The sequence below is a fragment of the Struthio camelus genome, chromosome 3, assembly GCF_040807025.1.
Source record: "Struthio camelus isolate bStrCam1 chromosome 3, bStrCam1.hap1, whole genome shotgun sequence".
NCBI classification, from domain to species: domain Eukaryota; kingdom Metazoa; phylum Chordata; class Aves; order Struthioniformes; family Struthionidae; genus Struthio; species Struthio camelus.
The window spans coordinates 81,732,263-81,759,768 of record NC_090944.1 but is presented as its reverse complement, the minus strand read 5'-3'; the positions used below and the strand labels follow the sequence as shown (position 1 = coordinate 81,759,768).

The 27,506-nt window shown below is 43.6% G+C and overlaps 1 protein-coding gene across 11 annotated transcripts in view; it reads left to right on the top strand.

Annotated features, from left to right (window-relative positions):
• IYD (iodotyrosine deiodinase) overlaps positions 1-27,506 on the top strand; it is a 65,523-nt gene that overhangs the window by 11,359 nt on the left and 26,658 nt on the right. For 8 of the 11 annotated variants that reach the window (XM_068938750.1, XM_068938753.1, XM_068938752.1 and 5 more), the window contains 3 exons: positions 1,402-1,561; positions 3,411-3,567; positions 5,638-5,861. In XM_068938750.1, the coding sequence (XP_068794851.1) occupies positions 1,402-1,561; positions 3,411-3,567; positions 5,638-5,820 (500 nt within the window). In that variant the 3' untranslated portion in view covers positions 5,821-5,861. Of the gene's footprint in view, positions 1-1,401; positions 1,562-1,825; positions 1,914-3,410; positions 3,568-5,637; positions 7,489-27,506 lie in introns of those variants that run through there. The other 3 variants (XM_009685823.2, XM_009685824.2, XM_068938749.1) reach the window with 3 other exon arrangements.

Here is a 27,506-nt window from a genome sequence, read left to right as displayed (position 1 = left end):
GGTTAAGGTTATTTGAATAAGTATCAGAAATTAATTTTCATTTTTTGAGAATTCATATGTTTCAGATCATTACTGTAATGTCCTGGCCTAACCTCATCCCTGTTCTAGCAATGTTGACTTGGGCCAGGAATGGATTTGACCCTCATTATTTCTCTTATTTTCTGAACCAGCTACTGTTAGTACAGCAAAACATTCAAAAGCTGCCTTAGAGGAAAGTTCAATAGCCTCTAGTAGGACTAATAATAGAGATTCTTAGCATCTGAGGTACATTGTTTTTCCTTTAAAAACTGTAAGCAGCTTTGTTACTGCACTTTTCTGAGTCTCCATCTTCCTCTAATTAGCTGGGATTCATTAAAACACTAAACATGTTTTGGCAAATGCAGCAGAGTGAACAAGCCTGGAGTACAGATGAAGTACTTTGTAACCCTGAAAGCTTTGGGCTGTGTGCAGGAAAAGAAAACAGAGCAAAACGTAAATGTCATCAGTTCTTATCCAGACCTGAGGAGAGGCAAGGTTCTTGATTTAACCATGTTGTGACATAAAAGGCAGTTCAAGCTGTTTATTCATAATGTTTCTTAAGCTGAATTTAGTGCTCAGAGAGGCAAATATACTGTCTGCAAGACAGTATATTGAAACTTGAAATATTTTAAAAATGTTTACAAGGGGCTGGAAGACCTAAACAGTGTCCTTAACTGATTGCTCTGAGAGCTTGTACAAGTACATTCTTCAGTTTTCGGCTTTCATCTGTTAGGCAGTTAAAAAGTTCTCCAGTGATGATGGTGTGTAAAGATCAGGGCTGAATGAGCAAGCGCAGATTTACCTGTGTGCACACCTACATACACCAGCTGTCTTTGAGACAACAAACTCAAACCTGTATGCTATATGGCAGACGTTTGCATCGTGCAGTTCCTCATCTTTGTCAGACGGGGGTGGATTCCTGTGCATGGCTGGTTAGCCTTGCTTCCCAGAAAGCCGTTAGCTTTGCCCTCCAGCCAGAACCTTTTCTGAGAGCTGGCTGCATATTCAGAGGGTGCGTTGCTTTGGGTAGAATGCTTTTTGCATTAACATCGCTGCATGCACATATTGCATCATATTACTGCCTCATCATAAGAAGCACAGGGGAATTTTTTCAAATCTCTAACTTTTGCTTCCCATGTAAGATGGCTATTTGAAGGGACTAACCTCTGTCACTGAATGGGATTTTACATTCTTCAATAAACAAATGGATAGAGATTGTCAGCAAGAACTTATCTCGGTCCGTTTCTTCCCATCTCATGAACTTGCCTTCCCGTTGCTCTGGTGGTTAGTCCCAAAGCCCACAAAGGAAAGCTGATACCTCCCACTGCAGGCCCTCCTTCAGCATCGTGCCAGGTTTTCCTCTTTTCCTGTTTTCGCACCCAGGTACTTCACCCAGCGGAGCGCACACTGAACCCTGGACCTTTGTGGTAGTGCAAGATCCAGTTTTAAAACATAAGATTCGGGAGATTGTAGAAGAAGAAGAAGAAATAAACTACAAAAAAAGGATGGGAGACAGATGGGTTAATGACCTGAAAAGACTGAGGTACAAAAAAGTCAGTTGGCTAAGTGGTTTGAAGGGAGCTGGGTTTTGGTCTAGGAAAGATTATATTGAGAAGTTACATACAGCTTCTCTTTTTGTATTGTTCCATATGTTTTCAGGAAGAAAGAACACCCTAAAAATATTCAGCTCAGTTTTAAAAACTTTATTTTAAAAACGTGCTTTCAGGTCCATGCTCCTTAGACACTCCTGTTTTCCTGCTCTGCTCAGGAGGGCAGCTGTAATATATTTCCCACTTCCTGATTACAGGAGAAGGAAGAAGATGAGGTCAGAGACTGTCCCAGTCAGTGTGTTGTCAAGGTCTCTCTATTGCGGCCCTTTCACTGGTTTACACCTGGTAAGAGGAAACTGCTTCCGGAGGAAAGCGGAGCTCTCACCCAGCAGGAGCTCAATAAAAATTACTGTCTTTGTATTGCAATGCTGGCTACCTTGTTCTAAGGGTCAGGTGAAATGTGGCACCTAACAGACACACACATGCCGTGTGCTTCCATCTTACCAGAAGAGGGATGAAAGAAGTGAATTATACTCTCAGTATTACACAATCATTAATGTTCAGCACACATGTATACACATAACATAACATACAACCCTTTGTACAGCCTTATCTTGGATCTCAAGGTGGCAGGAATCTTACTGAGTGCCACAGTTTAGAAAGCCCAAGTGATAAAAGAAGCTGGTCTTGTTTTTTCCTAGTATCTTTCTCCTTTCCTCTCTCCATCCCCCCAATTAATATATTCCTAAAACTCACAGTTAAGAAGAAAAACTTAAAGATATGACTAGAACTGTGCCCTGACAGCTGGTCCATAAAATCGCCTCCATTAAAAAGAGATTATATATTCCCCTTTTTGAGACTTGTCCAAGCATTTGGCTCCATCGTTATTTTTCTTCTGTTACCTCTATTGCCAGAAATCCTATCCCAATTCTCTCCTGTTGTTTCTCAAACAATGTAGTTCCCAAAGTCATTGGGAGCTTTGCTGTTGACTGAAGTGTCCCTAAGGCCAGACCCTATGCAAGCTTTGAAATATGCAATATTTAATTGCTCCAAATACCCTGCAAATTCTGAGTGACTTGCCTAATGGGAAGAAATCTACTGCTTGTCAAATGAAGCATATGTGCAAGGCTTTGTAGAGTCAATTTGCCCAACCTATTTCATAATGCTATTTATTTTTCGGGTGCAGCAAAACATATTTGCTATATAAACAACTAAAATATAGTATTTTTATATTTTGTGTGAGAATAGTAGAAAATACACCTTTTCTTATCTAAATCCTATATATTTATTGCGTATATTCTCATAATACTGAATTAAGAGCCAAATGAAATCTAAAAGGGCCGAAATACTTAGAAACAGGATAATGATCTGTACGAGTATATTTAGGTTAATACCTTAGGTCAAGCAGTTTTGACAATTTTTGCCAGCAGTTTTTCCTGCAACCACAAAAAAATTGGCACTGATGATAACAGGGAGAGCTGCAGGTCTATAGAATTCCAGGAATTAAATCGTCTCAAGGGCAAATGCTCATAGAGTTCAGTTCATAGATAAGAGGTCAAGACCTGCCTCCCATTTTTATGCAACTCCGCTCTTTAGGGTCAGCACATCAACTCCACAGCTGAATGTGTTAAAAATGAGAGCTCCATTCAAGCCTCTTTCTGCAGAAAGGTTTCTACGTAAGCTGATAATACCTAATCGTTTGCTCTAACTGTTCTAACCTTACTTTTAATCTAGTGTTATAATTGTTGCATGCCTTTACTGCACCTTTGCAGGCAGTAAGTGTGACTTATGGGAAGGCGATAAGGTTGCAAAATAATTGTCTTAAACATTATTCTTTTGCAGAACCAACTGGATCAAAGAGTACCTGGACGCTGCTCCTTATCTGATCCTCATTTTCAAGCAGGTATATGGGAGACTTCCAAATGGCAAAAAGAAGACCCATTACTACAATGAAATTAGCGTTTCTATTGCCTGTGGTATCCTGCTTGCCGCACTGCAGGTATGTTGAGAGCACTGCCGTGCTGAGAGTCAGTGAATTGGTCTGGATTACATACCAAGGTTATTTTGCCCCAGTGAGGAATGAACCCAAGCAATTTAGATTTTAACATTAGCAGTCCCCTGGAACTGCTCCAATTCCTGGCAATATGTCTTAGTTTTGAGTTTTAAAGTTATTCTTTGAATAACTAATTCACTCAAAGTGAATTTTCCTGCTTAAATACTCAATTCTCATTAACATGAGAAATGCTAGTGCTGGCTCTGCCTGGGCCCGTGTCTGAGAAGGTGATTCCTGTCCTCGGTACTCGTTAACAAGAATAAAAATGTAATGCAGCTTACCTCACAGAGTTGTCGCTGTTCTCCGTGCACAGACTTCAGCATCTGTGATTACTGCTTTTTTTTAACAGGGCTGACAAGGGTCTGCAGGTTACCAAAGCATGGCTGTACAGTTCCATACCAGCATTTTTACTTTCAGTAAACCCTTAAAAAATGACTTGACCCGAAATTATTTTTAGTGCTGGAAAAAAAAATATCATGGACATATTTCACAGAACAGGTTGTACCATTTCCATCAATCTTTCTGAAGCATTTCTGAAGACGAACTGATTTCTAAAGAGCAGCATATTTGATTTTCTCTTTGGTTACTCAGTGTTCAGTTTTTCTTGTTATATCTGATGTGATTGCAGAAGTGTTTAAATAGTGAAGATATTCCAGTTATTAGTTTGGCCTGTCAACAGGATAATAGCAAGATGCCATCTTTTATATTAGGCCAATTTCCTACCGGGAACTGCCATTTCTCCTCTGTTCCGTTTTGAGCGGCAGTTCCCTGCCCGCATTGCTGTGCTGTAGGAGGATCTCCAGGGTGGGAGATCTGAGAAGGGAGCAGTGCAGGAGCACGTCACGAGAATGCTGCTGCTCTGCAACTGCACAGGGGTCTGTACTTTTCCTCCACGGATCTAAGAACAAAGGGGACGCACAGGGAACGGGGCAGAAGCAGCAGCGTGTCACTAGAGCCTTGCTCTAATTAGAGGCTCCATTTTCCTCCGAGCAAGCCCATCACCGAGTGAGACTTCCGAGACTCCCTACCAACTGTTGAGTAATTTAGTACTGTCTCCTTCCCAGCTCTTAGAAATTAATTGACAACATTAAAGAACACAGTCAGTGCCACGGACCCATAATACTCAGCATCACTGCTACTAGCTGTCCTCCTCTTCACAGAATCCTAGATGTTACTTAACATGAGAAGTTCACTGCCTGCGCATGTCTCCCTGGCTATCTTTTATAGCCTGAAGCCTCCCAAAAACACTTGCCTTAAATAGAGGGAGAGACTGAAATCCTCAGGCACAACTCTCAGTATGCCCCTCAGCTGCGTGTTCATATTTTGGATAGTGTCAACTATCTGACTATTTGTCAGATGGTTTAGCTTTTTTGTGAGATTTTTTTATGAGAGGGGGAAGGATGCACAGGCGTATTTTCGGGTTCTGCTGTAAGCCAAAATATTGGCCACTGTGAGATATGGCAACAGACTCTTCTGCCGCCTCTCCCTGAGAGGTACAGCTGTTGAGGAATAAGCACTCACAAAGCTGTAAGACGTCTTTCTGCCAGCCACATGGGTACAAGAACCAAAGCATTTATCAGCATGAGCCAGATTAACCCCACGGGATGATATTCCAGCAATATCCCCACAACTGCTTCTCAACTTTGCTGTTGATTAAAATGGAACCCCTATTACACTGATTGCTTCATGCAAACTCCTGCTGTACAACCTGCAGACATGTCAGGCAGAACAGGGCTGTTTCCATTATCCTGGGCTCCTGCTGCACTGGAGGAATGCTGTAATTTTCTGCAAGAAACATAGACTTTTTTTTTTTTTTGAGTTAGCCACTTAGTTACTGTGGCTATTAGTAAATTAGATGTTCTAAAGCCTGCAGAACAGTTTAATGAAGCAGTATTTCTGGGTTAATCAATATGAGAATGAGTACAGAGCTCATGAGAATAACAGATACAAATACAGAGCACTGACCTCTATCTCATTCTTCCTCCTGTTGAGCTGTTCCTGTCTGTCTTGTTGCAGAATGCAGGCCTATACACAGTGACCTCCACACCGCTGAACTGTGGCCCGCACCTGCGGGCGCTGCTCCAGCGCCCAGCTAACGAGAAGCTTCTCTTGCTGCTCCCTGTCGGCTATCCCAAGAAAGACGCCACTGTGCCTGCACTGACCCGAAAGCCACTGGAAGACATCATGGTGGTCATGTGAGCCTTGTGCCACGAGGAAGGAGCCCACTCTAGCGCCAGCTAGTAAGCACTAGTTCTCTAAAGCTGCAGCTGCTTTTCCTGTGTATTGTACCCAGCTTTCATCCTCCTATGTCACTGCTGCTCTGGCTGTTTACACCTATATATCTTTTAGTGCTAGTAATCACAGTGGCTGCTTCTACTAATAGCAGCAAGCAGTCAAGCCCTGTGAATTTGACAGATGCTATTATTTGACAGATGCTAGCCTAGCTGATTGTTCCGGGGGACATGTACAATGGCATTTAAATGACCTTCACCACCCGATTTTTCTTCTGCGCTTTATGGGACAGACGTCTCCTTGAACTGGAATGTATCTTCTCCTGATATTTTTGTGATTACCATTACACAGTTAATGTGTAATTCAGAATTTCAGTGGGGGTTGTATTAAAAGATATAAGGAGACTTAAGCAGCTCAGCTGTCTTACATTGCTCAGTGTGTGTTGTTCAAATGCCCCTTCCTCTGTACTGTGTTCCGTTTTGCATAGGAGGAAGATATTTTTCTCATATAGGGTAGTATTTTCCCTATGTGACTGAGCTCAAAAGCCTCGCCTACACCGGACTTTTCTAAACTATTGCTGGTACAAGTCTTCTCAGCTACGGGAGACCTAGTATAAAAAAAGGCATCCAAGTAATTTCCTTGTCATTTATACACGTTCCCGGCACATGTAGATCACACAACATCTATCGGCTAGGCCCCCTGTATTAGCTGCTTCCGCTGGAGGGGACCTAGAGTGAACTGCAATACTGATTACGTTAACAACAACATTACCAACTACAACTATACCACTTTTAAAGTCCGAAATTTAAACTGCTTTAGAGACTCTGATTCAAAAATGGTGCTTTTATGTCATGCCAAATCAGGCATATTTTGGTTTATTTTAAGACCATTTTTCATAAAAGCAACAAAAGGCCTTGTCTACAGGCAAGGTTTGAATTGACATCACTCAGAGCGTCTGGGCTGGAAGAGTTTGTGTTACTAAGATCCATGTTGGCAGAGCCCCCTTGTGGAGTTGTGGTTTCTACCTCTTTCTTGAAGAGCAGAAGATAAAAGTGAAAAGAAGAAAGAGTGAAGTGCTCTCCTGGAGGTGGCTAGGCTGCTGTACGCCTTCACTGCCTGCTCTCTGCTGCTTGTAACTCTTCTGAAAGGCTTCAGCCGTATCAGCTGCAGCCCCCCTTGTCGACTGCTCACGATAACTCACATTTCTCTGAAATGAGTTAGGGCATATTTAACACGATCTGTTGTCAGCTAAGCAAGCGGTGGGGATAATACTTGGAACAGGTACAGCTTTTTGCAGTGTGAATGTCTGTCTGTCACCTAATGTGAAAAACTATTTTTCTCTCTGGCAGACTGTTTTGCTGGTATTTAGCAGGCAGGCTATGTATCCATCTGCTCTACTAGCCCTATTTCCCTAATCCTTCCCACATGCTCAGTAGTATAGCAAAGGCAGGAAGATTCTCATGCAAACCTAACCTGAAATGAGCTTTGTAACAGTACAGTAAAACCAAAAAGAAGACCTGTGTAAACAGACTTTCAGTTTGCATTCAACTGATTTCAACAAAACTAGAGTTTGAAATAAGCACTCGGAGAAGGGTTTGGATTAGCTTAATTAAACCCATGCAGTTTAAACCCGCATGAGCTTGTGTATACAGATTCATAACTAAAAAACAAAGAACTAAAATGCATTACAAATATATACCTCTCTATACCAAAAAAAAATTAAGATTTTTTTTTTTTGCATATGTTGACTCTGAAAATCAATATACATATAGTACCTGAAAAAAACAAGCCCACACACCTACTATATGGGAAAGATTCTACCCTGGAAAGCACTTCTGGAATCACAGAATGTTTAAAAAAGATGCCTTTTCTTCATAAAAACACCTATGCAAATGCAAACGCTCCAGTAGTATTACAACGGCTGATGATAATGCAGAGACTCTTACAAATCATATGTTAGTGCTGCTGTTGTGACAAGCCTACTTAGAACCGCCAATATTCTCCAGTAAGGGTGCTATCATTGTTTAAAACAGAAAACAAGTAAGAGAAACTTTGTCTTTCCCTGTAGAACATTATTAAATAAAATTAAGGACACCAACTAAATTGTTTTACAGTTAACTAAGGACTTTTCATTTGTTTGGGTGAAAAAACTGTATTTTTTTAGGCAGACATCAATCTATGAGGAATATCTCCCACACATTTAGCAGAGATGCAATTTTTATATTCCTCCCTCTGTTAAAGTTTTAAAACACAGTTAAAAGACTAGATTATCAAAAGAGGCTGGCACTTGGCATCTATCCTCATGAAAATTTATGAATGGTCTCCAAAAGGTTCTGGACTCAATCTACCCACCTCTTTTAGAAAATGATTGTACCACTCAGACAGGAACTGAGTCCTTTAGAAAAATTAGCTGCAAATACTTGTTTTATAGAATCACAGGATAGCTGAGGTTGGAAGGGATTGAAGGCATCCAGTTCAACCAGCTAGACCTGCTCAAAGTAGGTCTAATTAGATCAGGTTGCTCAGGGTTTTGTCCAGTCAAGTCTTGAGCATCTGTAAGGATAGAGTCTACAACCTCTTCAGGCAACCTGCTGTGGTATTTGCCCACCCTCATGGTAAAAAAAGTTTTCCCACTATCTAATCAGAATGCCTAATGTTTCAGGTTGTGTCTTTTGCCTCTTGGCCTATCGCTGTGCACCTCCAGTAACAGTCTGGCTTCATCTTTGCTGCATCTTCCAGTCAGCAATAAGGTCTTCCCTTTGCTTTCTCTTCTCCAGGCTGAAAAAAGACCTCTCCAGGTAGGCTATGTGCTCCAGCCTCCTGACCAGCTTGCTGGTTTCCACTGGACTCACTCCAGTGCGTCAGCATCATTCTTGTACTGGGAAGGCCAAAAGCGGACACAGTACCCCGGACGTGGTCTCCCAAGTGGTGAGAGGAAGGATTGCTTCCCTGACCTGCTGCCTACTTGCTTACTGCAAGAGCACACTACTGGCTCATATTCAGCTTATTGTCCACCAGGACCTCCAGCTCCTTTTCTGCAAAGCTGCTTCCTAGTTATTCCATTTCTGATGCAGGACTTTGCATTTGCTTTTGGTGAACTACATGAGGTTCCAGTTAGCCCATTTCTGCAGCCTGCTCTTGTCCTTCTGAATAGCATCCCCTCTCTCCAGCATATCAACCACTCCCTGAAATTTTGTGTCATCTACCAACTTGCTGACAGGGCAATCTGTTCTAACATCTAAGTCATTAATGAAGACCTTAAACAGTATTGGTCCAAGTGCTGATCCCTAAGGGATGCCCCTACTAGTTAACAGATGGACTTTGCACCATTGATCATAACTCTTTGAGCCTGGCAGTCCAGTCAATTTTCCATCTACCCTGTAGTCCACTTATCCAGCCTGTAGCTCACCAACTTCATGATAAAAAGACTCCAGGAGACTGTGTTATAGGCCTTGCTAAAGCCAAGGCATAAAACGTCCACTGCCCTTCCCCTGCTCACAGTGACAGGGGACGTCATCATAGAAAGCGATGATGTTGGTTAGGCAAGATTTGCTCTTTTATTGGCTGTTCCCAGTCACTTTCCGGTCCTGCATGTGTTTAGAAACAGCTTCTAAGAGGGTTTGTTCCATAACCCTCCCAGGGACTGAGGTTAGGCTGACTGGCCTGTCATTACCTGGATCCTCCTGTTTACCCTTCTTGAAGGTGGGTGTGATGTTTGCCTATTTCCAGCCATTAGGAGCCTCCTCCAAATGCCATGACCTTTCAAAGACAATAGAGAGTGGCCTTGCAATGACAATACCCTTGGATACAGCCTATCTGGTCCCATGGACTTGTGTATGTCTAACTGGCTTAAATGATTCCTAACTCTATATTCCTCAGCTCTGAGTGCTGCTTCACATCCGCAGACTCTGCTAGTAGTGTCAGGGACCTGGGGAACCTTGATGGAAGGCCTTATCGGTGAAAACTGAGGCAAAGAGGGCGCAGAGTACCTCAGCCTTGTCCATGTTCTTTGTCACAAGGTTCCCTGCCCCATTAAGCCTCACTTCTTTTGACATCATTACGCTCCCCATGCATTTACAAAAGCCCTTTTCATTGCCCTTCACCTCCTTTGCTAGATTCAACTCCAGCTGAGTTTTGGCTTTCCTGACTCCACTCTACATGTGCAGGCAAAGCTTATGCATTCCTCCTGAGCAGCCTGTCCCTACTTGCACCTTCTGTATTCTTCTTTTTGTTCCTGAGCTCAGTCAAGAGCTCCATGTTCATCCATGCTGGTCTTCTGCCACACTTGTTTGACTTGCAATGTAACAGTATATCAAACTGTCCTTGAACTTTGAGGAGGCTGTCCTTGAAGATCAGCCAGCTCTCCTGGGCCACTTTGCCCTCCTGGGCAGTTTCCCATGAACTGAATAGGACAAAATCTACTCTTCTGATGTCCAGAGTTATAATGCTGATATTTATTTTACTCACTCCTCTCAGGATCTTACGCCCCCTTGACTCATGGTTGCTGCAGCCAAGGCTGCCCTCAGCCTTCACATCCTTAACCAGTTCTTCCCTGTTTGTTAGTTGTAGGTCCAACAGAGCATTTCTTGCAGTTGGTTCATCGATCACCTACATCAAGAAATTGTTAGAGGGCTGCTGAATCCAGGGAACTCCAGGACCCAGGGGATTCTTCATGTCCTAGTCTGATAGATGTGGCTACTGATGATCCCATTTGTAGATCTGACGCGTACTGACACTGACTTTGTATTTCAAAGAGACAGGTACACAGACACTGCACACACAACACAAATACAGCTGGCTACACCGACTAACACAGTCAGGGACTGCTTTTACCAGCCTGCCTGGAGCAAGGAAGAAGGAAGGAAGAAAGAAGAATGGAAAAAGAAGAAAAAAGAAAGAAGAAAAAATAAAAGAAGAACAGAAGGAAAGAAGGAAGTATAAAGGAAAAAGGGGGAGTGCGGGGGAGAAAAGGTGTTCCCGTGCCCCACGCCCCTCATGTCCTCACCTCCGGTGTGAGAGCAGCAACGGCTCAGGTGAGCTGAGTGCCTTGGGGTTGTCTGGGCGGGCTCGTAGTCTCATGAGAAGAGAGCCAGGAGGTGGGAGTAGTGGCGCAGCCTGCGCGTGGCCTCGAAGGCGACAGCAATGGCAGGGGGCCATTGGTCCTCTGGACAGGGCAGGGGATGGGGGCTGGGGGCTGGGGACTGGTCACATTGCTCGAGACCAACAAGTGCCCCTGCTAGCTTCAGTACACTCGTGGGTGGCAGCGGTGGCTGCAGCTGTGGCCTTGGTGAGCAAAGTGGCCGGTGGCCAGGGAGGCATTTGGGCGGAGTTTTGTCCTTGCAGAAGGTGCGTGGTGGGGCAGCGCTGGCAGTGGGACTCTGCTCACCATCCGAGCGGCACCGCGGGGCACTCAGATGGGCTGGCAGCCTGGTGAGAGGGGGCTGTATGGTTTGGGGAAGGCAGATGGCTCTCCCCGTCCCTCTTGGGGGGCAGGAGTGTGGGGCAGGGCAGAGCCTGGAAGCTCAGGGAGGAGCAACATGTCACAGGGGAGGAGGCATCTGACGGAGCTTGGCAGGTCTGAGAAGTGAGGAGGGAGGAGGGAAGTACCGGCAGGGCAGTAAGGCAGCTGGTCTGGGCAGTGCGAGCAGCGTGGGCAGCATTAGCGAGCTCAGGTGCGGGGCACTGGGGTGCTTCCTGGTTGTCTTGTGGCCTCTCACAAGAAGGGATCCACCAAGGAGCATCAGCCTGAGGCAGTGGACACCTGTGCATGGCTCTGAGGGAAGTGCTGGCAGCATTAATAGCATCCCCAAGCTAAATCCCAGGTGCTTGAGGGCTGTTGAGACAGGCTTGTTCCTCGCCCTCATAAGCTTTTTCTTGCGAGAATGAGGGAAGCACATGGCCAAAGAGTGGGGTTTGCAGGGCACCCCTTAGGTGCGAGGGTGATGTGGGCACCAGAAGTGGGCAGTGTTGGCAGTCTTCGTGCCTCCTCTCCCTTTGGAGGAAGCAGTTGGGTGGGCTTGTTCAGGTAAGGGGTGAAGGCATTGCCTAGGAGCAGCAGACACCTGACCGTGACTTCCCTTCGCTGGGAGGGCGGTGCTGTTACCAGAAACATGCAGCATTCACGAGCGAAGTAAGGGAGTGAGGGGAGTTTTCATTGCAACTTTCTAGTCTTCAAAGGACCTACCAGGCATGGGAGTTAGGTAGTGTCACCTCAGAGCAGTAGACACCTGTGCCAGGCTTTGCTGTCAGGACATCAGGAGTGTGTGACAACATTGATGAGCTAAGTGCAGGGTACTTGGGGGTCTGGAGTGAATTGGATGGGCTTATAGTTTTACAGAAAGCAGCTTGCCAGGCTGGAGTGGGAATTATTGCCCAGGGGTGCCAGAGGCCTGAATGTGGCTTCCTTGTGCTGTGAGGGCAGCACCAGTGAGAGGAACGTGCTGCAGTTATGGCATTCATGAGCTAAGCCCAGCATGCTCAGGGAGACTTTTGGCCAGGCTTGCAGTTTTGTGAGAAGGGGACCTTCTAGGGGGGAAGTGGGGAGAAGCGCTGCCTAGGATCAGCAGGTGCCTGTGCTGGGTTTCTATTTGCCATGAGGTCAGCAGCAACGTGTGACAGCATCCACGAGCTAGGTGAGGGGCGCTTGGGGTGTTCAGGTGGGCTGGAAGTCTTGCAAGAAGGGAGTCTGGGGCTAGGAGGGGATGTGGCAGCAGGAGCAGCTGGCACTTGTGCCAGGCTTCCACTTGCTGTGCCAACAGCACTGGCAGCAGTGATGGCATGGGTGAGCAAAGTGGCGGGTGCTCAGGGAATGTTTGGGCAGATTCATAGTTTCCCAAGAAGGGACCTGCTGCATATGTAGGGAATGCTTATCCCAGAAGCAGCAGGCACCTGTGGAGAACTTCACTTTGCTGTGAGGCGAGTGAGGGTGGCAGAAGCAGGAGCCGATAGCACGCCTGAGCAAAGTGTTGGGCATTTGTTGTGTGTTTGGGCATGCTCAAAGTCTCATGAGAAGGGACCTATCAGCTAGTGGGGGTTAGGTAGAATTGCTCAGGAGCAACAGACACCTGTGCCAGGCTTCCTTTTGCTGCGAGTGTGGTGTGGGTGTGGCTGGGAGGTGCTCTGGGAGGTGTTCAGGCATGTTTGTAGTTTCACAAGAAGGATATGTATGAGATGTAGGGCAAGGCTTTGCTCAGGAGTGGCAGAGGCCTGTGTGGAGTTTCCGTTTGCTTTGAGGGCAGTGCTTGCCAGAGGAATGGGTGATGGGGGTTCAGAAGCTGGTGAACCTAGGTGCTTGGGGGAGAGATGGGCTCACAGTCCCATGAGGAGAGCCCTTGCAGGGGTGCAGGAGGGAAGCATCACCTGGTAGCGGTGGACTCCTGAGCATGGCTTCCGTTTGTTCTGACGATAATAAGGGTGGTAGAATCATGTGGCATTGATGGTGTCTGAGAGTGAAGTGATGGATGCCTGGCTAGGCATTTAGGCAGTGCCATAGTCTTGTGAGAAAGGGGCCTCCTAGGGTGGGATTGGCAAAAACATTACCCAAGAGGAGTGGCAGGCACCTGTGTTGAGCTTTCCTTGAGCAGGACTTTTACTTAGCCAGTCAGTTCCCACCCCAGATGCAGACTTTGCATTTCTTGTTCAACTTCAAGATGATTTTTGTTATTGTTGTTCTGGGGTTTTTGGGGGGAGGGGGCTAATCCTCTAGTGTCTCACAGTCCCTCTGGGATGATGCTCTACTGGTACATGTGTCAACCCATCCTCCAATTTAGTGTCATCAGCAAATTTGCCGAGAGTACAGCCTGTCACATCAGCCAGGTGACTGATAAAGATGACAATGTTGAGCCCAGGGTTGATCTCTGGAGCACTCTGCTTGTTGACAGCTGTAGGCATTGATCCTATAGCTCAGTCCTTCAGCCTCACCAAGTCTAGTTCGTTATGCTGGTGAGGCCCTTGTTTTTCCCACTTTACATATTTCTCTGGCATGCATTTGCCCAAGGTCCTCCCTAGCACTCCATGTGTCAGATGCACTAATCACCAGGTATCATACCTCATGCAGCAGTTTCTAGAGCCAAATCACAGCAATGCTCAGCAGTCGAGGGGTGTTTGCCTCCAGCTAAGGCCCCATACTCAACAAGCTGCTAACACTAAAAGAGAGACTTCTGTGGTGTCTCTTCCTTGGACTGTGAACAATTCTGTACCCATTCAAGGGCTCAGATATTCAATCAGGGATGATTTAGCAGGGGACAACTACTGAAATTACTGTTCCTAGGTGTCCTAGGCTTCCCCAGACCAATTGGCTTAATAGCAGGTGTCTGTAGTATATGGTGGGGTGCATGGCAAACCAGACCATTAAAGAGATGGGTATCATATGTTGTTGGGGCTTGGAACCATGGTCTTCTGCCTACCTCCTTCCACTGCACTGATGGCTGAGCTGGCTTTGGTTTCAGTTTGTCTGAAAATACTGAGCTGTAAGCTATTGTGATTCACCTGGTACTTCATTAGCAGCCCAGATATCCCAGATATCCCTATAGTGAGGCTGGGAGATACAGCAACATCCTTACCTTTGTCACCCTTACCATTGTCATCCTTTCCAGCCATGTGAGCCACAACCCAACGAGTTCTTCCAGAAAGTGTGTGTGTTGGGTTTGTTTTTAATCTTGGTGAATCAAGGTCCTCAACACTGAGGACTCTGTTGCACTGGTATAAATACCCACCTGTCAGTAGCTTAGGACTCAGCTATGTGATCAAGTCACTGCAGTGTAAGATTCCAACAAGCTAGGTGAGCTGTAGGAACCATCTAGTAACACTGCTCTCAGCTCAAAGAAAATACCAGGCTGTGGGCACTTACCTTGGCTTGCAAGTAAGTTGTTTAGAGTTAAGTGAATGACTACTGGCTCTCAGCTGGTGCATGAGGACCTATTAAGCAGTGGCTCAACAGTGGTATGTTTGAGTACCTATTACCATGTGGATTTATGCAGGTACAATAAATGCAGAGCAACTTCTGGGTGTAAGGAAGTCTTAACATGCTGCTGTGTAGCCCAGATGAAAAGAGGCACAAAAGCCATAACCTCAGCCCTGACTAAAGTACAGTGCTTCAAAGGCCTTCAGGCAAATAAAGGTACAGTCAGGATCTGATTGATTTATTTTTTTTAATTGCCATTTAGATGTCATGGACTCATGAAAAACGAATCTTGAGAGGGCATTCAGCTCCCACTCCTAGGCTGGATCAGCTGTACCTGAATGCCAGGTACAGAACATGCATCCAGGGCACTGATCCATTGCTCCCAGCAAAACACTTGAGAAAAATAAAAACTCAAAAGCTAATTCTGTCAGCACATACAAGTGCTAGTAAGGCTTTTTCCAGAAGGACTCAGTCTTGGCTTCATATTGCTGACGCTGATCAGACCTCCATGGACATCATTAGAAACAGAGGCTGGCTGCTTTATTGCTTTTGAAGATTTCCACCCACCTGAACGTAGTCATCTGTTCTGCTTTTACAGAACTGACATTGTATTCATGACTCATAACCCACAAGGCATTTCATTATTTCTTTGGATAACGTTACCTATGTCAGACATCTGAGAGAGCTGTAACTTTTCAGATAGGCCTTGCCTCGTATGGATGGAACAATCCTATGCTTGTGGAGTGTAAATGATAAGGAGAACACTTAATGGTATGAAAGCTGGCCCACATATCTTTTCAAATTTAAGAGGGAAGGGAGTCCTTGAAGCTTGAATCTGCACTGCAATAAGTTACCAGCTGAAAATCCTATCTGGTGGGGAGAGGGAGGAATCACTGTTAACCTTAGCTACAAGACTAGACCTGCATTGCACTAGTTATGGTAGAAACTCGGACAAAGACAGTCCAAGACACCACGAACATGATCTCAGTATAAGACATGGGAAAGCAATACCAATTAGCATTGACAGGTAATGACCATGACTTTTACGCATGAGTTAGTGATCAAGTCTTTTGGGGCATATCAGTAAGGGAGAAGTTTAAAAGGCTTTGAAAAAGAGTATAATGAAGTATGTGGGGTTATTTATGAAAGGCTGTCCCAAGCTTGAGCATAAGTTCCCATCACTTCAGCCAACATCACCAGTGAGTCAATTTGAAAGGGAGACCAGAGTTGTACAGTTTTGTCCTAGAATGTGACTGTATCAATGAAGTTGACCTAAGGAACATCTCCCACAAATAGCAAATTCAAAGTATGTATACTGAGTAGAGTACTGAGTAGACACAGATGCAGCTGTGGAGACTTGGATAGTCATTATACAGATGCGCTTTAAATGGAGAATCTGCTTTAACAGATTATCTGACTCATTTTCCACTGGTGTAGGGACGCTGGTCTGTATATTACTCATTGGATTTTAATGAAGCTTTTGTGTCATTCTTTGTAGTGTGAATGGTTGAAATGTCACAAGGCCTTTACCATTTGAAACTATTCCCTTAGCTCATGCATGGAACTGCAAACTCATGCAGCTTCTAAAATGCAGTCATAGCCAATCCTCTGTGGGGCCAAGACCAAGGTACCAGTCTTTGGTTTATAAGAACAGTGCGTGCTCTACCAGTGAAGGACGTATATGAACAAAGTATTACCAGCTAGAAGGGAAGCAAAAGTTTTTAACATTCCCTTCCAGAGAAAAATAAGTCTGATATATGATATAAAGCACTCTTTGTTGTCTTTTGTTTTGTAGAAGCAATTTACTGAATCTGTGTTCTGAGCATAGTCAAACTCTTCTTCTCCACGGAGTTTGAACAATCTCTGCTATGTATTAGTTGTCCGAGCCAAATCTCATCTAAAATGACAACATACAAGAATAGCTTTAGAAACACAGAACTGTAAATCAATAGCCAGAACTGCCCCCCCCCTTCCATATTTTTAAACCTGCAGGAGACATAAGAGCTCTTTCTCTGCACCAGACTGATATGCCCTACTGGGATCTCAAGGTCTAGCCGAGGTTAATTATACACAGTACTTGCTGCATGAGGTTAATGAGGGCATAATGGCTTCCATGTGAGGGGGAGGAATTGGGGGTAGGGAGTATGAAAGGCTTTAGCTAGGCCATTTTTGGCCTCATAGCATTAATTACTAATATTTTGTACCATTGTGATAACCCCTTTTTCAGTCGCAGGATCTTAGGCTGCTTTCCATAGTAGCGTAAGCTCTGTGCCCCAGTAAGTTTGTTCTTTAGGTTTTACAACCGAGGAAAGACGTGGTGCAAAGAGAGAAGCAGCAACTACTACCCAATGCCTAAATATCCACATAAAGGTGGGAAAGGGTTGAGGAGAAAAAGAGCTTTCCCACACAGTCACAGTGGCATGAATTCTAAAACGGCCACTCTGTAGCTTCCCCATGAGCCGAGATGTGTTAAACTTGGAGCTGACTTAATTTGAGATTATGTGGCTATTGAAAAATCTATGTGATTCCAGAGGTTACGTGTAAAAGGGTACTAATGAGTAATAACTTAGCTGTTACCAAGCAGAACAGTTATGACACCGCTCTTATTTGGTGTGGTGCCTTGTTTGATGTGGTGCCTTTTATTTCTCAGAGTGATTTTTAGGCTTAATATGGTATAGCCTCTCATTCTCTAATTTTGTTCTTTATTTCACTTTTTGCTGTAAAATGGAGATGTAATGGGAAAGGAATTGTTTTATCTTCAAATGCAATGACATATGAATGTTCAAAGCAGAAAGGTGGTATAAAATCAATAAGCAGAGACTGGGCAGTTACACATAGCTTTACATATTTAAATATTAAGTAGTCATCTACATTGCAGTCTTCAACATGGTAAGAGCATCCTAAATTTTAAACAAAGTGAACTATCCACTAACTTTGGTAGTAGCTGCTCCTGCAAAGGGGAGAAAAGTAGACTTCAAAAGGAAGCATTGAAATATAAATACACTATGTATTTAGAAATCCAAAGTCACTGGAGATAGATAGTGACTCATTTTGATCAACCGCATTTTTGAGGGGGCATGAAAAGAATTGTGATTGTTTCCTTGTACTGCTTCGGAAACCAAGGCAGCCTGTACAAGTGTAATCACTTGGAAGAGATTTAGGATCTATTTTATGCCAAACTGTATTTCAGACTGCCTTTGAAATCAGAAGTTGTATTTCCAAGCTATCTGCTGAGCTGCAATATTAACCGATCATCCATGTGTAGGATTCCAGACTGCATTTCAGTTAGAGGTGTGTTATGAGTTGAACTGGATTTGGTAGTTCATTTCTATAGCTCAGTGAGATGTGAGCTCCGGAGATGTTTCTCCGTGGAGAAACCTGACACACCAAATCATAATTACATGCCTTGAACCTCTCACTTTGCTGCAACAATATTGTAAATGAAAGCTGGTCAACAGATAATACTAAACAGGAAGATTTCTTGTTGTAACTACTAACTCCAGCTGTACAAGTATATGTAAATGTGCACGTATAAAAAGGTGTAAGTATATACACCCATATAACGCATATGTAAAGCATATGACATGGGAATTGTTCTTGCTTCATGTCGGCAACTCATGGATCGGTGCTTCATGAGTGGCTGTAATTTATTTACTAAAGGCATTTTGGCATTTCCCCAGGAAGGAAATCTTAAGCAAACAACAGACATTCCTGCTTTAGGAAGATCAGAATTAACGCTGGGAAAAAGCTCAAAGGGAAGAAGGAATCTTATGAAGCATCTTGCTGCTTCCCCAGGGCCATCTCTGAGTGAAGATAAGAATGTTTTAAGATCACCTTTAGTGATGTTTATAACTACTGCTTCTTCCTGCCAGCTGATGCACTTCGAGTGGCTTCATGAAGCATGAATAATAGCAAAATAGTAGTTGCTTCTAGTGTGTGCTTTTTCTAGTGGTGTCTACCTCACGCTTCTCTTCTGTCCTTCATTTCTCACCTGACATTTTATATTAGTCTTGCTGTAGGTACTTCTTTAGGTTTGCACACGGTGTTCTTTCCCCTTAACAGAAACAAGATGTTGCAGTAGCCACCGGCTGCTAACCACAGGGTAATGAGCTTTCCTCCATTTGACTACTTCAGAGTTTTGGAAGCTCTAAGGCTACTTCTACTCTGTCTTCAGTAACTGGATTCAAACTCAGGTTCTCAAATCCAAATAACTTGATATAGTTGCATCTATGCTTCCTTTGGGCTTGTAGACCTGACCTTTCCCTGCCTGGAGATCAAGTTGTCTTGTTACTGACTAGATTCAGAACAAGAGCTGACACGTAAGCAAAAAACAAGAGCTATCATGTAAAGAATATGCAGGTGTTTTCATTCTGCCCTTCAAGCCTGTGTATTTACATATGTGGCTGCTTTTCTGTAATATTAACCAATATCTGAGGTAGCACTTCGATGAGGTATTTATTATGAAGAGGGACAGAGCTATGGCATAATTCTCAGGTTCTGTGAGCAGGTTCTGGACACAGATCTTAGCTCTTTTTGTGTTACATTTGGTATTACTTTATATCCTATCACCCTTCATTTCTCAAAAGGCTGCTATGTGCAGTTTTAATAATAGAGTTGAAATGCCAACTTTTCAAAATTAGATAGGCAGACCACAGAAGTGAATGACTATCTCCCTGTACTTAATAATACTAAACCATTTCTGGATATAAACTCCATTAGCAAAGCTGGTAAGTTGAGAATTTCCCCTGTGTAACTTATTTCTATTTAGAGTGTGCATGACTGCGTGACTTTGCACTTGATGTACGTGATGTACGTGTACACACTGTACATGTACAATATTTGACAGAAACAAGCATGAGTACTGTGTAAAATGTGTTGTGTTGGCAGAATCCAAAACCTAGGAATACAGCAAGCACAAGTGAGTAGTAAGATCTTTGTTTTTATATATGTAAATTTTTTACTGAGATCTTTCTATAAGTCCATACAGCATCTAGACTCTTTTCACATATATAACAAAAAGCTGATCCTCATCCAGAAGTGAAAGCCGCCTTTTCAGCTGAATTTGTTTATCGTTTGCTTATAATTAGACAACAAAGCACAAGGTAAAAAACAATGGTTACAGCAACCTGCTGTCACCTGTTGTCTATGTTAACCACCGGTAGAAAATCTGGTTCTAAAGCATCTCCTTTCATGCGAACAGAACTGGATAACTCTCTCTGTGAATATTACCTCACAGTGTAGTTTGGTAAATTGTTGATGAACAAATTACAAAGTTCAAGAATGTAATTATTTAGAAATAGTAGTAAATTTCTTTAGCACATAATTGATATTCTGTGGATCATTTGATTAGCAGCTGAAAACAGTTTGTAATTTATGCTGTAATTAGCTAGCACAGTGCTGACTCTAAATGAGACTACAGTATTCTAAATTTGTGCTGTTTGGTAGACCCAGTTATCCAAACAGAATACAAAGTTAGTGCAGTGTGACTTCCAACTAACTTACATTGAACAAATGGCAAGTTTTATAACCAAACATACAACCTGAGGTGCAAGCTAAAGTCAGGCTTTCGTTTTGTTTTTAATGAGTATTCTTATAAAAGAAGACTACATGATTGTCTGCAGGTATCAGACATGAATGACTTGCAACCAGGTCTGCATCAAAAATCGCTTCAGAATTCACCTCCTGTTAATTCTGACTCTGCTAAGGTCAGACGTCTGTAGGTTCCCCCTTCATGGTGTCAGCTCTCACTGCAGAGTCATGACAGAGTGGAGTAAGTGTGACTGATGCATCAAAATCAGCATGGAGAGTAGCCATGAAATGTAGAAGACTCTCGATACAAATGCCTGATCTATAGGATTTTCCTGCAGAGCCTGGAAGTCCCTACTGACTGAAGGCCATGTATTCTTTCTCCTCCATAATCATGCAGCAGACCTGTATCTTGTCTCTTCTTCTGCCCTGTAGACCTAGGAAAACAGAGTGGATATGAACAGCTGAATAGGGGAAATAATGTCCTGTACATGGATTATTCAGCTGAAACAATAAGGGTACTGTGCTGCCTGTAGGCCAGGATCTGTGCCTACAGATAAAATACCTTTTGTAAGAAAAAGCAAATACTTTAAATAATCTTTTTTTTTCTCTTTGGTTGAGTTATGAATGGTGTAGTTACCTAAGCATGTCTGTTATGCTGTCTAAGGCCTGGATAGGTAAATACATAAAAATATTGATAAAAACTGATAGTTTATTATTATCTATTATTTTAAAATCTTTTAACTTCTCAGAGTAAGTCTAGTCAGATGGAAGGGCTCTTCCATGATCTCTTGTAGATTTATCGATCTTTTCATCTCCAACTACTTCTTGTTGTTAGCAAGAAAATGCACAAAGTTCTCCATCCACTACATCCACTGTCATTTTCTGGGGGCCACTAGATGGCAGAAGGACACTGTGTAGGAACACAGCACTTTTGCCTGGAAATGAACTCTTGGATCATTAAGTCCACTTCCTCCTGTTACGTTTTACCATATCCTATAACCCACATCAGAGATCTAGGAATCTCCTAGATCTGAGAATAAAAATGCAGAGTTTTTTATCTATGATCAAAAAGAGGCTGCACAGAATGTACAAAATTTAGTACATGCTTAGATACGTTAAGATTTCACTGTAAATACTAAGGGTGAGAGTTACCTCATTTGAACTCTGGTAGCTGATATAGATTTTTTTTTCTTTTTTGACTGTAGAGGGGATCAAGCTTTGTGTAGTCCCCTGACTTGGTAGATGGCTACAGCTTGATGCAGTGTCCCTGTTCCTTACCATTTCCTTACCATTTCACGTAGAGGTATAGACACAAGGCTTCATGTTAGTCATCCAGTAGACTGTCACATACACTAGGTGTCTTTAAATAAGAAAATGGTCACAAATTTCCAGTCATTTCCTTTTACTGAATTAATTCCTCATTTATTTCCCTTCTTCCTCCTGTGTGTCTTCATACTCATGTTCAGAACTCTGTAATCCCAGCTAGACAGCAGTTAGATCATGATAGAGAAAGGCTGTCACTTTTCTCCTGAGAAGCAGGTCCAATACTAGGCTACTCAAAGGCTCTCACTTGCTAACGCAAATTACAAGGCGTAGTTTGGCTCTAGGTAGGACACACAGATGCTCTAGGTTTAAGTTCTGCCACCTGCCTGGGAGGAGGTAACCACGAGGAAGGAAACCACTCCAAAGGGGTTCCTTTCTCTTCAGACATTAATAGGTTGTGAATGATATATATATAACATAAGACTGAGAAGAGCTGTGGAGGAAAAAGCTACTCTTTTCTCCCCCCAGCCCTATCTCATCTACCCTAAATCTTCATCTGCTCTCAGTGAAAGGGCTTTGGAATGAGCCATGTATAAAAACTAGGACTTTTTCTATTTTGATAAGTAGTGTGAGAATTAAGCCTGAGCCTTTAAATAACTAAGGAAGTACATGTCATCTTATAATATGGACTGTGGTAGCCTTAGAAGACTTATGGGAGCATAAAACGACAAAGGCCGAGGAATAAAAAAAACAGATTTGAAGGAAGATCTGTAATGTTCAGGCCAGCTCTGCTGTACAAAGAAATTGTATACTGGAGGGAAGGTAGGCTTGGACTTGCTTGCAGGTACAAAGGAGTTATTTTGTTGCCCAACCTGAAGGAAAGTTTATCGGAACAGGTTGCCAAACTGCTGAATATTGCCCACATAGGTGCCGTGTATCCTGCACACAAGTAAATGCTATCTCAAGCCTTCTCCATGGAACTCTGTATGATGCCAGATGCCAACATAAAATGAAGGCGCACCTGGTGCATCCAGGTAGTGAAGATTCAACCAGATAGTTAAGGCTCAAGAGTTGCATATCTGTCCTTGTAACATTGGACAAATCCTTTAACATCTTTTATCTCTTTTTATCTGTCAGTGCATGAACAGTGGGATTTGTGTTGTTAAGTAGTGAGGATCAATCCACAAAGGAAATGAAGGAGAAAAAAATACTAGAGCAGACCTTGATAACCTCGATTTGATAAACTTAAATTTGCTGCATACATCAGTTTTCCAGATTTTGTATTTATGACTAAATCTTATCTGTATTTGATCATTAATCATGAACATATTCTTCCTATAATAGTAATGGATGCTGAAAGAATACTGGGAAAGTGGGAGGCTGAGAAGGAATAGATAAACACGGCAGAAATACTTTAACATCGGAGAGACTCTGACAGCCGTGAACTTTATGCACTTGGGGGAACAAAGTATGTAGGCTTGAACTTCAAATCTGTCTTGATCGCTATTTTCAGCATTTCAGGAGGATGTCAGGAATCTACTTCAGAAATATGCAAAGTGTTCCTAGGCAGAGTTTTCTGCCTGTGTTCTGTGTTCTTGTCTTCACAAAGAGGAAAATAATTTTTTACAAAGGACAGGCACTTGCTGGAATACTCACAAATTAAAAAAAAAAAAGTGGCGATAGCACACGTTTAATGAAAAGTTGCTTACTATGTTGTTTGTATGATGCTTAGATAAGTATGATGCCTGTAAGTTTCTTCCATTAATATGTGATTAATTTGCACTACCTGTGTAACCTGGTGTACATTGCATTGTTTTGTCACTAGAGGCCATACACAGCAGCTGATGGAAAAAAGTTGCAGACTTACACACAGGGCAAAACATATGTTTCATTGTTACCTTGGAAGAGTTGCTAAAGGAAAAAAATTGGAGCAGACAGATCTCTGAGAATCAGACAAGGAAAGGGTCTAATTAATTCATGGCATATATGGGAGTGAGCAGTTGCTAGTTTGCAGATCTCTATTACTCAAGAGAAAGAGTCCTACAGTAATCTCACCGGGTATTCTTTGGCATATTTCTAAACTGCAGCCAATCTGCAATTATTGTATGGTCCCTTACAGAAGCTTCACATAAACAACTTCGCTAGGAATTTGGTAGTTTCCACAATACCTTGAACACATTAGGATCATAGGTGCACAGATGTGTTCACGAAAGCTAACTAGAGTGTAATGAGGCTCCCAGGGCTGTGTGGTCAGTGATAAGAGTACCCTCTCAGAGCAGGAGCCCAGCATCAGCATCTGTAGTGCTCTTGGGAAAGCTCCCCCTGCCTGTTTATAGACTGCACCTGGAGCTTGGCAACAAGCCTGCCTTGACTAATATGACTATGCCTGGAGTGGTAAAATGAAGGAGAAATCCTATCAACACCGAGGAATGCAGGACTGACCACAGCCTCACCCAGAAACTAGCACGTGGCTTGTAGTGAGCTTCCTCAAGTTCAGTATCAGGCAGCTAATGAAAGCTAGTGGTGGTGCAAGGCAGAAGGAACTAGTTCTGCCACCTGAAGAAAGAAAATGTTTGGATGAAGGAGGAAATAAAGCACCAGTTCCACAGTCTTAAGGCTAAACTCCCATGAAAGACTCCAGAGATGGTTATTTTTAGCTGGGGAGAGCCTAGGGGGAGGGCTTGTCAAATAGGTTAAACCATTGTTAAGAGCAGACCAGAATTCTCCTCCGGCACTTTCCTTTCCATCACACCTGCATCCTGATGTGAAATGTGTGAGAGGGGAAAAAATGTGGAGGAGGAAAAAGCTGTACTTGGCGAGCTGAAGTAGTAGCAGCGATGCAGTCACTCTTTCCTCCCATTGCCTACCCCACTGGGTTTTCTTATGCCAATTTCTTTCTGGTAATACCCAGGATAGCCTTTGAGAGCTGTTTATCATCCTGGGGCAGAGTGTTTCATCCTGGGGCAAAGTGTTTTGGCCTCCTGTCATCGCCCTGGCTTCCTCCAGGCAGTGGTGCTGATAGATCTAAGTGTCCAGAAGAGCCTGAGGACAGAGTGGGAGGATGTTTTCTGCATTTCTTTAAGCTCTGTAGGCCTCTTACAGGCTTAGTCTTGGGAGAATTGTTCTAGCTACCCCTTTTCTCTCTCAGGCACCCAGCTCCTGAAATGCAATACTGCCATGCCGCAGGGAGTACAGTACAGATGCACAGCAGCTAGGGAGTGCCTCGATTCTGGGCCAGGTGCTGTCTAATCTGACCTTGGAGCACATATTCAAACATCATTCAAAGCAGTCTGGTCACAGTGGGAAGGCATGGGTGGGTTGGGCAGGACAGGATATTCAAGGCTGCCCTTTCCCAGCTCGTTTTTGCTGGCTTTGTTGCATGCCTTCTCTCCCAGATAGAAGGAGAAGGAGGCCAAGAGAGCATTTATGCCCTGGAGAGAGAAGAAGGAGGGCATCTAAAGCTTCAGCCAGCCAGGCCTGGCAGCTTGCAGGTGTTGTGGCAACAGAAGCTGGCTCATTTTATTTCAAGTAAGAGCATGAATATGAGGGGGCCTTGCAGAGACGGAAAAGATCTCCGGAGACCGGGAACTACAATCTGAGCCTTTCTGAGTTTCCTCTTTTCTCCTCTTCACTTCTGCCCTATCTTTTATGTCACAGCCCTTCACAGAAGGCTCTTGTGATTCTTTTGTCTTTGGGCCACACCTTAGTTTTGCATTGCCTTATAGGTCCCCTAGCTTTGAACCCTTGAGCCTGGAAGCAGAGCTTTAAGTACAAAACAAATGTTAAACATTTTTGAAAGAACTGAAGCTTGGGGGAGGGGACAGAACTGAAGAAATATAAAAAGAAATAATCCACATACAGACCTCTCTTCTTTAGAGGCCTATCGGCTCAAAAATGGAGGCCACTGGGACCGTAAACTGTGAGTGGAGGGAAGGGGGGACTGAAATCTGTCTCCCTTGACAATCTTTGTGACTACTTTAGGAACTGTTCCTTTAAATCTAATTGTACGGCCTGTCCTCTGAAAGTTTTTCCTGCTTCTCTTGCTTACCTGATTAGCCTGACCTCAGGAAGCTCTTGCACCATTGCCTCAAGATGAATGTTTCTTGCCTTATACTAGAGTATTCCCCTACCTCCTTTATCATCATGGCAGGAGAGATCAGGCCCCTCTAGAGCTCCTGAAGGGCCCAAAGTTCCTAAGTGTGAAAACCCTCGCCAGGACTGGTAGGTAAATGGCTGAGCTATATGAAACTTAACATGTGTTCTTTCCTGCCTGATGCAGGCAGTATGTTTTTCAGTTTAGCGCCATGTATTCGTACAGTAAATTGCCTTCCAGTAAACAAACAAACATTACAAAGACCTTATATACAATTATAGGGGTCTCCAAATCCATCACAGATGTCCTTGGGGTTTTGTATGCTTCAGGGGAAGTCTTGGTTTTCCAAGACGGAAAAAGCAGGAGAGATGAAAGAGACTACTTGCTTTCACAGAAGTATGGGAATTATCAGACTAAGATTCTGTAGACTGGCTTGGATACACTGAGTGTAGAAAAGGGCTCCAGTTACTGCTATTCGCACCCACCACTGCAGAGCATGCTTCCAATCATGTAAATAGCTTGTGTCTGTACAGCCAAACCATCTCCATTTGGAGCAGGCATCCATATGAGCAGAGCCGTAGCACAACTATTTCTCTTGCTCATAATCCTCTAGCTGCATGCATGTTCTTCATGGGAAGGGATCCACATGGTGATGTCTGAGATCAGCCTGGGTTAGAGGAGGAGCAGGGAAAGAGGAGCTGTTGCGTTACTATGGAACAGCTGCAGTTTGGAGTCGGTGCCAAGAATGGGGGAGGAGAATTTCTGGAGGCCAAGAGAGATACAGAAAGGCAGATCCCTCCAGGTCTGCGGCTTCGAGAGAACAACACTGTGTGTGGGCAGGAGCCAGGACGCTGTGTGGGAAAGATTTACTATTAAGTAGAAGGAGAGTTCCCTCCTGGATCTTCATGCAAACTGCTTCCCCTAAATCCCAGGCTTTATCTCAGATCTAGGCTAGTACTGTGGGAATGGGCTGCAGAGCCACAGCCTCCACCCTCTTCCGCACCCCTGGCACAAGACACAGGTAACCACTGGACTGAAAGATCCACTGACTTAACTGCGTCTGGCACAGAGGGTTACAGAGCTGAAACAGGCAGTGGGATTGTCCTCCCTGCTAGGCAGCATGAGGAACCAAATTATGGGAAGTTTTAGCTTGGGGTGCAAAACTGTGACAATTCTTCAGCCTCATATTTCTTTCTTTTTATTGGGAGTGAGACTGAGCACAGTCTGAGGGAATAGATAGGTGTGGGGTTTAGTAATACCATCAAACATAAATTTTTCTCAAAGGGATAGCTGCTTGGTTTGAAACGTTGAGCATAAAGGCCATGTGTTGTTCTTACCTCTTGGTATTTGATATCAGAAGAGCACTTTGCGACCCTTCAGAAACGCCGACACTTCCAGTGACTTCATTTGGAAACATCGAACTACATCTGGGGGGAACTGTAAAGTGCAAGTTGGGATGACAGCATCTTCTGTAAATACAACAGGATTTCCTGGGATTATGTTTGAATGCTTGGCCATCTTGGGGAGGGGAAGAAGGTATTTGGTCTCTGACAAAGTCTTGAGAAAGCCTCCAATATTACGTAATTTTTAAGGCCACTGGCAATAGCCCAACCAGCATCCTGCTTCCAGTTGAATGATTTAAGAATGTCCACACGGTTCTGTTGAATAAATTCAAATTGCATGGGATACAGCTACACTGAAATCCAAACTACTTTTCTGTCCTTTTTTTTTTTTTTTGTAAGCATAAGAAAACGCAATACAAACCAGCTACTTTTGCGTTACTTGCAGGAACGTGTCATGAGGAATACTCCGGGACTGGTCTAAGTGCTTTCTCAATGGCCCACAGCATTCTGGTATATTCTCCAT